This window comes from Schistocerca piceifrons, chromosome 11 (genome assembly GCF_021461385.2).
Source record: "Schistocerca piceifrons isolate TAMUIC-IGC-003096 chromosome 11, iqSchPice1.1, whole genome shotgun sequence".
Lineage (NCBI taxonomy): Eukaryota > Metazoa > Arthropoda > Insecta > Orthoptera > Acrididae > Schistocerca > Schistocerca piceifrons.
The window spans coordinates 12,109,085-12,121,283 of NC_060148.1; the positions used below are offsets into that span (position 1 = coordinate 12,109,085).

At 43.9% G+C, this 12,199-nt stretch overlaps 1 protein-coding gene across 1 annotated transcript in view; it reads left to right on the forward strand.

Annotated features, from left to right (window-relative positions):
* LOC124720451 overlaps nucleotides 1-12,199 on the forward strand; it is a 381,758-nt gene that overhangs the window by 96,241 nt on the left and 273,318 nt on the right. Inside the window, exons 5-6 of the mRNA XM_047245803.1 lie at nucleotides 404-537; nucleotides 10,651-10,961. Coding sequence (XP_047101759.1) covers nucleotides 404-537; nucleotides 10,651-10,961 — 445 coding nt within the window. The remainder of the gene's footprint in view (nucleotides 1-403; nucleotides 538-10,650; nucleotides 10,962-12,199) is intronic.

Below are 12,199 nucleotides of genomic sequence, written 5' to 3' on the forward strand. Positions count from 1 at the left end.
AGAAATCGGTAATTATTGATACATGTTCAATTACCCGAAAGTTCCTAAATACAATATAACATATACTGTACAGTTAAAAGGAAGTCGCGCTTGATGAAGGTCCGCATCACTTTCCATTTTTGACCAGGCATAACATCTGAGAAAAGAAAGAAAGAATAATAATAATAAAAACAGCCATTGTTCCTTACTAAGATGTTCTTTGATAGAGTGTTAAGTCAGAAATCTGTTGTATTATATGAGACTCCTTCTGCTGCAGATCAGTGTGAAGCAGTACCTTAAAAACTTTAGTGTAATAAATATACAAACTAGTAATTGTGTGTCCTGCAGTAGCTGTAAATATGATAGCTCTGTGCAAATTAAACAAACAAATAAAGAGTAACAGCACTCACTGTTCGTGTCCCAGGTTCAAGCTGCAGAGCACTCGCAAACTGCACATGGTGAGCGCACACCTGAACGTGATCATGGCCTCGAAGTCGAAGCAGGCGGAGCCCGGTGACAACCCGGACCGCCTGTCCGGCAGTGAAGACTCGGATCGAGGTGAGTGTGCCTCCTGCACTCCTTCTTGCCTTTTGTTTTGTCGCTCGTGTCACCAAACGTAGTGGTCGATTTGATGCAGCTCTCCCTTCCTGTCACTTCTGTTAGCCTCTTCGTTTTTTAGGTTAACCGGTGCCACATAAACCACTGATCTGATCTGCCCCTGTAATTCCTTCCATCTGCCATCCTCACAGCGACAGTTTTCTGTGGTGGCTCGTGTCCCTATACGTACTCCTCAATTTTCTCTTTTTAATGTTCCGTGCCTCAGACTGTAAAAATTGGACAATTACAGGCTTGCTTTGTCATCTATCTGTCTCTGCGTCTGTCTTTCTGTTTGTCTGACTGTTAACAACCCTTTTTTTCTCAGGAACGGGTAGACGTATCGAGGGGTAGACATATCGAGTTCAGATTTATGTCACGTAGAAAACTCTGTGGTCCTTTGGCAGAGTAAAACTTTTAAGCTCCTAAGTCACTTCAATCAAAAGATACAGCTATTTATGCCACATATTTTGATACTCAAAAAAAAACAAACTCATCAGAACTGTATAGGGCACTTCCTATCGACCTAGAACCGTGAAATTTGGCGAGGAGTACGGTTTCACAGTACAAGTAAAGCAGAAAAAATTCGAAAATTGTTAATTTGTAGTTAAATAACACAAAAAAACTTCCTCATTTTTCATCTACATCTTTGCGCTGCAAACCTCTGTGAATGGTATGACAGAGAGTATGTCCGATTGTACCAGTTGCTAGGGTTTCTTTCCGTCCCATTCACATATAAAGCATGGGAAGAATGACTGATTCAGTGCCTCTGCACGTGGCCCCTATGTGAGCAATACCCAGGGAGTCGTCGTATATTCCTAGAATCGTCATGTAACGCTGGTTCTTGAAACATTATTGGTAACCTTTCTTGGGATACTTCACATTTCTCTTGAAGAGTCTTCCAGTTCAGCTTCTTCAGCATTTCTCTGATAATTTGTGCTCCGTTCTCTATATATACTATGTCAGCAAAAGTATCCGGACGAAAATGACTTAAAAGTTCACGGTGCCCTCCATCGGTAATGCTGGAATTCAATATAGTATTGGCCCACCATCAGCATTGAAGACAGCATCCACTCTCGCAAGCATACGTTCAGTCAGGTGCCGGAAGGTTTCGTGTGGAATGGCAGCCCATTCTTCACGGAGTACTGCACTGAGGAGAGGTGTTGATTTCAGTTGGTGAGGCCTGGTGCAAAATCGCCATTCCGAAACATCCCAAAGGTGTTCTATAGGATTCATGTCCGGACTCTGTGCAGGCCAGTCCATTACAGGGATGTTATTGCCGTGTAACCACTCCGCCACAGGCCGTGCATTATGAACAGGTGCTCGATCGTGTCAAAAGATGCAATCGCCATCCCCGAATGGTTCTTCAACAGTGGGAACCGAGAATGTGCTCTAAACATCAATGTAGGCCTGTGCTGTGATAGTGGCACTACACACGCTGTCAGATGACGTTCACCAGGGATTCGCCATACCCACACCCTGCCATAGGATCGCCACATTGTGTACCGTGATTTGTCACACCACACAACATTTTTCTACTGTTCAAACGACCAATATTTACGCTCCTTAAACCGAGCGAGGCATCGTTTGGCATTTAATGACGTGATGTGTGTCTTATGAGAAGCCGCTCGACTATGAAATCAAAGTTTCCTCACCTCCTGCCTGTCATAGTACTTGCACTGGATCCTGATGCAGTTTGGAATTGCTGTGTGATGGTCTGGATAGATGTCTGCCTGTTACACTTTATGACCCTCTTCAATTGTCAGCGGTCTTCGTCAGTGAACAGACGAGATCGTCCTGTACGTTTTTGTGCTGTACGTTCCCTTCACGTTTCCACTTCACTATCACATTGGAAACTGTGGACCTAGTGATGTCTAGGAGTGTGGAAATCTTGCGTATAGAAGTATGACGCAAGTGACACCCAATCACCTGACGACCACGCTCTAAGTCCGTGAGTTCTGGCACGCCAATTCTGCTCTGTCACAATGTCTGAGGTCGCTGATATGCAGTACCTGGCAGTGGGTGGCAGCACAATGCACCTAATATGAGAAATGTATGTTTTTGGAGGTGTCCAGATACTTTTGATTGCATAGTGTACATTCAATATTCCCTGTGAGTCCTATTTGGTCCCACACTCTTGAGAGATATTCTAGAATGGGTTGCACAAGTGATTTCTAAGCGATATCCTTTGTAGACTGATTGCACTTTCCCAGTATTCTCCCAATAAATAAAATTCTATCACCTTCTTTATAAAAGACTGGATCTATGTGACCATTCCATTTCATATCCCTACAAGGTACACCCAGGTATTTGTACAAATTGGCAAATTCTGACTGTGATCATTCTATTATATTCATGGGATACTACATTTTTCATTTCGTGCCGTGCATAATTTTACATTTTTGAACCTTTGATGCAAGTTGCTAATGTTTGGATCACTTTCAAATTTTATCAAGATCTGACTGAATATTTAGGCAGCTTCTTTCAGACAGTAACTCACCGTACATATCTGCATCATCTGCAAAAAGTCTCAGGTTCCTATTAATATTGTGTGCAAGGTCATTAATATTCAGCAGGAACTACTACTACTTTCCGAACACGCTTCCCTGGGGAACACTGGAGTTACTTCTACATCTAATAACTCTCCATCCAAGATAACATGTTGTGTCCTCCCTACCAAAAAGCCTACAGTCGAGTCACAAAATTCTCTCAATACCCCATATGATCACACTTTCGACAATACGTTTAGGTGTCAGATGCTTTCTGGAAATTTAAAAAAATGCATCTATGTGACTGCTTCGAACTAAAGCTTTCAATATGTCATGTGAGAAAGGTGAGAGTCGGGTTTCACGTGATAAATGTTTTCAGAATTCGTGCTGACTGACATTGTGGAGATGATTCTGTTCAAGATACCTCATTATACTTGAGCTTAGAATATGTTCTAAGATTCTACAACAAATTGTTGTCAAGCATAATGAACGTTAGTTCTGTGGATCACTTCTACTACCCTTCTTGTAGTTGGGTGTGACCTGTGTCTTTTTCCAAGGACTTTTTGTTCGAAGGATCTATGATAGATTATAGTTGGAAGAGGGGCTATTTCAGCTGCAAATTCAGTATAGAATCTGACAGGGATTCTGTCGGGTCCTGGAGCTCTGTTCAGTTTTAACAATGGCAGCTGTTTTTCAACACCTCTGATACCTACACTTAAGTCACTGATCTTTCCAGTGATAGAAATAGTAAATTGAGGGAATTTTCCTGGGTTTTCCATTGTAAAGGAACTTTTGAAAACAGATTTCAGCTTTTCAGCTTTTGCTTTGCTACAATTAATTTCAGTTCCTGTCTCATTCGCTACGGACTGGACACTAACTTTGGTGCCACTAACAACCACTCATTACAACCAGAATTTCTTTGGGTTTTATGGGAGATCATTTGACAATATTCTGCTTTGTCAATCATTGAAGGCAACATGCATTGCTCTCTTGACGACGACACACATTTCACTCACCATCTCTGTATCTGTAGTCCTACTATTTGTTTTACATCTGTTATGCAGCACTCTGTTTCTTTAGAAGTTTCTTTATAGTGACTGTATACTGTGGAGGGTCCCTCTCATTATGAACTGTTATACAGGATACATATGTCTATATAAATGGTAATTAATTGAAACCCTCAGCTGCAGACAAGTGTTGTTGATATACCTCGATGGGGACAGCTGAAAATATGTGCCCCAACTGGGAATCAAACCAGGGATCTCCTGCTTACATGGCAGACACTTCATTCATCTGAGTTACTGAGGACACAGCTGAATAGCACGACTGGAGGGACTTACCCTGTACACACTTCCCGTGAGACCCACATTCCCAACTGCCAACAATCTACATACGTAATGTTCCTAATAGATATTTGCCCATCCACTCATTACTTGCGCACACCAAGGTGACGATTCCCGTAAGAGTTTGTAGCGGGACTTTGAATTTCGCCGCGCTACACTCGTTCCCTCAGATAAAAATATCCCGTCGCAGCGGTATGAGCGCTCGACGGCAGAGAAAATACCAAAATTGTAACCTTTTTCTGTTTTCTATCCGTTTTCAATTGTCTCTCGATAGCTGTAGCTTAAGGCAGACGTGATCGGATGCTGACGTAAAAACTTAATGGCTACTCTTGATCTGATTGTAATGTGTAGACATTGTGGAAGTTATTAAGAAATTCGGTGGATGGAAGTAGGAAAGTGAATTAAATTGCATACAGTATCAAGATGATTTTAATTGGTATAAATTAGTGATCCCTGGACTATTGCAAGCTTTCGGAGCAGATTTTTTTCACGCTGAAATGAAGGAGATTTTTGAAGACGTGGACGCCGCCCGAAAGAAGATAAGTTAATCTGGTAAAGGATGCTCTCTCGTCTACGCCACTTCCCCTTGTCAGTTACATTCTGTTATTCTCTGTTTCTTTTCAATAACTTTTGTGGTGAAAATTGGTTTAACTTTTGCTCAAAAATGCCACAAGGACCACCCCAACAATAGCTTTTCCGAATAACGAAGTCCGATAGCTTTTCTGTAATATAAAGTCCGATTTGCTTTTCATTCTTTCCCTTTTTCACGGTCTCTCTTCTCCCATTTTTTTTTTTTTTATTAACCACTACAAGTTTGGGCAACTTGTGCACGTTCGCACATATGAAGGTCAATGTCTGGATAGCCGTTCAACTTTATATGGCCTTTGTGAGCAGCACACACGCGCACACACACACACACACACACACACACACACACACACACTGCAGTCTCAGAGAGCTGAAACTACACTGTGATCAGCAGCACCAGTGCGTGATGGGAGTGGCGACTGGGTGGGGATAAGGAGGAGGCTGGGGCGGGGAGGGGGAGGGATAGTATGGTGGGGGTGGCAGACAGTGAAGTGTTGCAGTTTAGGCAGAGGATAGGAGAGAAGGTGCGGTGGGGAAAGTAGTGGGAAGGAGAAAAATAGAAATAATAATAAAAGAAATTAATACGAGGTGCATTCAAGTTCTAAGGCCTCAGATTTTTTTTCTCTGGACTGGAAAGAGATAGAAACATGCCCATTGTTTTAAAATGAGGCCGCGTTCATTGTCAGTACGTCCCAGAGATGGCAGCACCGTACAGCAGATGGAATTTTACCGCCAGCAGCGAGAATGAGAACTGTTTTAAATACTTAAAATGGCAACGTTTTCCTTACTCGACCAGCGTGCAATCATTCGTTTTCTGAATTTGCGGGGTGTGAAAGCAATTGAAATTCATCGACAGTTGAAGGAGACATGTGGTGATGGAGTTACGGATGTGTCGAAAGTGCGTTCGTGGGTGTGACAGTTTAATGAAGGCAGAACATCACGTGACAACAAACCGAAACAACCTCGGGCTCGCACGAGCCGGTCTGACGACACGATCGAGAAAGTGGAGAGAATTGTTTTAGGGGATCGCCTAATGACTGTCGAACAGATCGCCTCCAGAGTTGGCATTTCTGTGGGTTCTGTGCGCACAGTACTGCACGACGACCTGAAAATGCGAAAAGTGTCATCCAGGTGGGTGCCACGAATGCTGACGGACGACCACACGGCTGCCCGTGTGGCACGTTGCCGAGCAATGTTGACGCGCAACGACAGCACGAATGGGACTTTCTTTTCGTCGGTTGTGACAATGGACGAGACGTGGATGCCATTTTTCAATCGAGAAACAAAGCGCCAGTCAGCTCAATGGAAGCACACAGATTCACCGCCACCAAAAAATTTCGGGTAACTGCCAGTGCTGAAAAAATGATGGTGTCCATGTTCTGGGACAGCGAGGGCGTAATCCTTACCCATTGCGTTCCAAAGGGCACTACGGTAACAGGTGCATCCTACGAAAATGTTTTGAAGAACAAATTCCTTCCTGCACTGCAACAAAAACGTCCGGGAAGGGCTGCGCGTGTGCTGTTTCACCGAGACAACGCACCCGCACATCGAGCTAACGTTACGCAACAGTTTCTTCGTGATAACAACTTTGAAGTGATTCCTCATGCTCCCTACTCACCTGACCTGGCTCCTAGTGACTTTTGGCTTTTTCCAACAATGAAAGACACTCTCCGTGGCCACACATTCACCAGCCGTGCTGCTATTGCCTCAGCGATTTTCCAGTGGTCAAAACAGCCTCCTAAAGAAGCCTTCGCCACTGCCATGGAATCACGGCATCAGCGTTGTCAAAATGTGTACGTCTGCAGGGCGATTACGTCGAGAAGTAATGGCAGTTTCATCGATTTCGCGTGAGTAGTTAATTAGAAAAAAAATCGGAGGCTCTAGAACTTGAATGCACCTCGTAGACTGGGTGTGGCTGTGAAATGACAGCTGTGTAGTGCTGGAATGGGAACAGGGAGGGGGCTGCATGGGTGAGGACAGTGACTAACAAAGGTTGAGGCCAGGAGGGTTACGGGAACGTAGGATGTATTGCAGGGAAAGTTCCCACCTGTGCAATTCAGAAAAGATGGTGTCGGTGGGAAGGATCCGTATGGCATAGGCTTTGAAGCAGTCATTGAGATGAGGGATATCATGTTTGGTGGCATGTTCAGCTACGAGGTCCACTCGTTTCTCGGCCACAGTTTGTTGGTTGTCATGTCTACATAGAATGCAGCACACTGGTACCAGCTTAGCTTGTAGATCACATGACTGGTTTCACAGGTAGCCCTGCCTTTGATGTGATAGGTAATGTTAGTGACCGGACTGGAGTAGGTGGTGGTAGGAGGGTGTATGGGACAGGTCTTGCATCTAGGTCTATTACAGGGGTATGAGCCATGAGGTAAGGGATTGGGAGGACGGATTGTGTAAGGATGGACGAGTACATTGTGTAGGTTCGGTGGACGGAGGCATACCGCGGTAGGAGGGCTGGGAAGGGGAGTGGGTAGGAAATTTCTCATTTCAGGGTACGACGAGAGGTAATCCAAACCCTGGCGGATAATGTAATTCATTTGCTCCAGTCCCGGACGGTACTGAGTTACGAGGGGAATGCTCCTCTGTGGCCGGACTGTGGGACTTTGGGAGGTGGTGGGAGACTGGAAAGATGAGGTGCGGGAGATTTGTTTTTGTACAAGGATGGGGGGATAATTGAGGTCAGTGAAGGCTTCAGTGAGACCCTCGGTATATTTAGAGAGCGACTGCTCGTCACTGCAGGTGCGACTACCATGGGTGGCTAGGATGTACGGAAGGGACTTATTGGTATGAAACAGGTGGCAGCTGTCGAAGTGGAGGTATTGCTGGTGATTGGTAGGTTTGATATTGTGCCTATCATGGCTCAGAATCTCCGCTATATGGTGAATAGCAACTTTGCTTCTCTGATATTGCTACAGTCCATCCTGGATTTTCCGTTGTTTGATTTATATATGAAGATAGTAAGTTTTCTCGAAAGAACAGATAGCATTGATGACTGTGCAGGTTCCCTAGAACAAATGATAATTAATTGAAACCCTCAGCTGCAGACAGGTGTTGTTGATATACCTCGATGTGGACAGCTGAAAATGTGTGCCCCGACTGGGACTCGAACCTGGGATCTCCTGCTTACATTGCAGACAGTCTATCCATCTGAGCCACGGAGGACACAGATGAATAGCGCAGCTGCAGGGACAGTTGGGAATGTGGGTCTCACGGGAAGCGTGCAAGGGATAAATCCCTGCAGTCGCGCTGTTGATCTGTGTCCTCGGTGGCTCAGATGGATAGAGCGTCTGCAATGTAAGGAGGAGACCCCGGGTTCGAGTCCCAGTCGGGGCACACAGTTTCAGCTGTCCACATCGAGGTATATCAACAACACCTGTCTGCAGCTGAGGGTTTCAATTAATTATCATTTGTTCTAGGGAACCTGCACAGTCATCAATGGTATCTGTTCTCTCGAGAACAGTTACTGCCTTCATATATGTCTATATCTCTCTAGTGCGTGGTCGACTGGTGTTTCATTCCCAGCCTCGATACAAATTTTCACTCACTTCTTCGGTCTATGTATATAAAATCGCATCTGCACGGGACCAGTAAAGTCTCAAAAATTGTGTTATTTCATTTGTAATTTTTCAGGTAGATTGTCAGATGATTAAAGTCTTTCCTGATGATTACAGTACAATTGGGGAACTTGCGTACAAATGAATTGAGGTTTTCTCTGAAGTTTTCAGTTACGTCAGGAGATGAGTCTGTTGGGCAACAGAAGGATCCAGTTTCAATTTTATGCCCACGCCAGATACTGGGTGTAGCCCAATCAGTGTCGCAAGCAGCTTCAATTTCTATGTTGACAGATTTGAGTTTCTTGTCAAATGCAACAAATACACCAACTGCATTTCCCTTTAGCCTATCCTTTTGATATCCCATTCAGTTTTCCCCAAAAATCTCACTGCTACAAATTTTACGTTCCAACCAGCATTCTGCATGGAGTATTATGAGACCTTCACTGCTTCTGAGGATCACTTCAAACTCTGGCACTTCTTTGTGAATGCTTCGGCAGTTAACCACAATAAAATGCGCTTAAGAATTTAGCAATTTCAAGCATTTGTGGTACATACATTACATGTAGAATAGTGAACAGAAAAAAAAAAATTTAGAAATGGAATTATAGCAAGTGGATCCACTGCAACTTGCCATCCACCAATGTCTGTTTTTATTGTTGTTGTGTTCTTCAGTGCAAAGACTGGTTTGATGCAGCTCTCCATGCACTCTATTCTGTGCAAGCCTCTGCATCTCTCAATAATTTCTGAAGCTACTACTGTATTCATCTCTTGGTCTCCCTGTAAGATTTTTGCCACCCAAACTTCCCTCCAGTACTAAATTGGTGATCCCTTATCGTCTCGGAATGTCTTATCAACTGATCCCTTTTTTTGGTTAAGTTATGCCACAAATTTGTTGTCTCCCTAATTCTGTTCATTACCTTCTCATTATTCACATGATCTACTCATCTGATCTTCAGCATTCTTCTGTAGCACCACATTTCGAAAGCTTCTATTCTCTTCTTGTCTAAATTTGTCCGCAGCTCGTGGTCTTGCAGTAGCGTTCTCGCTTCCTGTGCACGGGGTCCCGGGTTCGATTCCCGGCGCAGTAAGAGATTTTTCCTGCCTTGAGATGACTGGGTGTTGTTGTCGTCGTCATCATCATCGTCATTCATCCCCATTACAGTTGGAGGAAGGCAATGGCAAACCAGCTCCACTAGGACCTCGTCTGGTACAGCTGTGCGGGTCTCCAGCATCGCCCCCTACTCTCCTCGGAGTATGGGACATCATCATCATCATCATCATCATGTAAACTGTTTTTCATGGTTTCACTTCCATAAATGGCTACATTCAAAACACATACTTTCAGAAGAGACTTCCTAATACTTAAATCTATATTCTATGCTAACAAATTTCTCTTCTTCAGAAATGCCTTTCTTTCAATAGCGAGAGTACATTATGTATCCTCTCTACTTCGGTCGTCACCAGTTATTCTGCCGCCCAAATGGCAAAACTCATTTGCTAATTTCATTGTCTCATTTTGTAACCTTATTTCTTCAGCATCTCCTAATTCAATTGAACTACATTCGACTATCCTTGATTTGCTTTTGGTGGTGTTCATCTTATGTCCTCCTGGACACTGCCCATTCCGTTCATCTGCTCTTGCAAGTCATCTGCTTTCTCTGACAGAATTACAATGTCACCAGCAAACATCAAAGTGTTTATTTTTTCCTGAACTTTAATTCGTATTCGAAGTTTTTCTTCGGTTTCATTTACAGCTCATTCAGTGCGCAGAATGAATAACGTCGGGGATAGGCTACAACCCCGTCTCACTCCCTTTTCAACCACCGCCTCCCTATCACGCCCACCGACTCTTATAACTGCCGTCTGGCTTCCGTACGAGTTATAAATAGCCTTTTGCTTCCTGTATTTTACCACTGATATCTTCAGAGTTTCAAAGAGAGTATTCCTGTCAACATTCTCAAAAGCTTTCTCTAGGTCTACAAATGCTATACGTTTAGGTTTGTCTTTCCTTCACCCATCTTTCAAGATTAAGTCTCGTGGTCTGTTCAGGTCTCTTGGTGCACACTGTTCAGACGTGTTATGTAATATTTTCAGAGTGTGGCACCGACTCTGGTGAACCACGGGAAGTACCGGCACACCGCAAAGTGGAGCACGGCCAGCTCGATTTCGCACGGCAGGGCAGTTGGAGTGGAGGCGTCGTGTCTGCCGTCCCGACTGCGACACCCGACGAGGAGGAGGCTACGAAGCGGAAGGCATTGGCGGCACTGCAGGAAATGAGTGCGCGGCGACGTCGGGGCAGGGGCCGCGGGACGGCCAGACGGGGGACGCGCCTCCCACCGGCACCGTCGTCCCGTGCCGACAGAGCTGCCGAGCTGGAAGAGAGGTCCGCCATCGATCTGCCACCGGTGAGTGCTCGCCTCTCGCGTGTCGGACCTTCTGTCTTCTTTGTGTGGCTGGTGGGCATTTATATGCTGCGGTACACCTGCCGTGTGCAATTTCTGACGGGTTTCCCAGTATTTACAATGGTGGTTGACTAGGGCTGATCTGAGGTTACCAATAAAGTTGACACCATTACCTTTTCCCCAACTGTTTCAAAGTTTCTACGTTACCGGCTGAGTTAATATTGTCATCTTGTTCCCGCAATGTTATGATGAATTCCCTACCTAGTCGTCTCAATCGGGTGTCTACCTGTTACACGACTCTATTCAATGCATCACTCTTTTCGTGATTGCGAGATAGATCGTGACCCCCTAGAACTATTCCAAATTGATTGCAACAGATAAAACTGCTTTGTGAAATATATTCAACTAGCTGACCCGGCGAACTCTGTTCCACCTTAAAGCCAATAAGTAATCAGATTTTGGATGTTAAGTTCAATTTTTCATTAGGAAATACAAATAAAAAAATTAAGTATTTTAATGATTCTTTATTCTTTATGTTTTTTGTTGCATAGCTTCCACTCTTCAATTAAGTACCTTGTGTTACACGACATTTTTTGTTTTATTATTAGACGCAAGAACAAACAACACAGATAGTCTTCCAACCCGTGAACATGCCACATATAATTGACCGTGCGAAAAACATGGATATTCCAGATTTAAACCACAAACTTTCAAGGATTGGCCTTGTGATTTATTAATGGTCATGGCGAATGCAAGACAGACTGGAAATTGAAGTCTTTTAAACTTTTAAACGGCATATCGGTTGGGATCATCGGCATCCTCGGAATGAGAACTTCCTCACCTTCGAATTTTCCTTTGAGTATCGTCACGTAAATAACATTGTTCATAAATTTACTTACCTCCAAATGCGTACAGCTGCACAGTTTTGGTTGGTTTATGTTTTGCAGCATGGTTACTACAGAGCCAACTTTTAGGTGTAAATTGTGCAGTGGTAAGCCAGGCACATCCAAGGAGATTAAAAATTCAATTGGATAGGTGGTGGCTTCATCTTCATTTGTTACACAGTCAATAGATTTGAATGAATGCATTTTACCAATGATCTCATTCTGAATTATGTAGTTTAGGTCATCTACATCTTCATACTCGGCTGCTAAAATTGCTCGCTCACTCAACCATACATTACTTTTGTAGTTAGTAATTATATTTGGGAATACTTTGTTGATAAGTTCGTCTTTCGATGA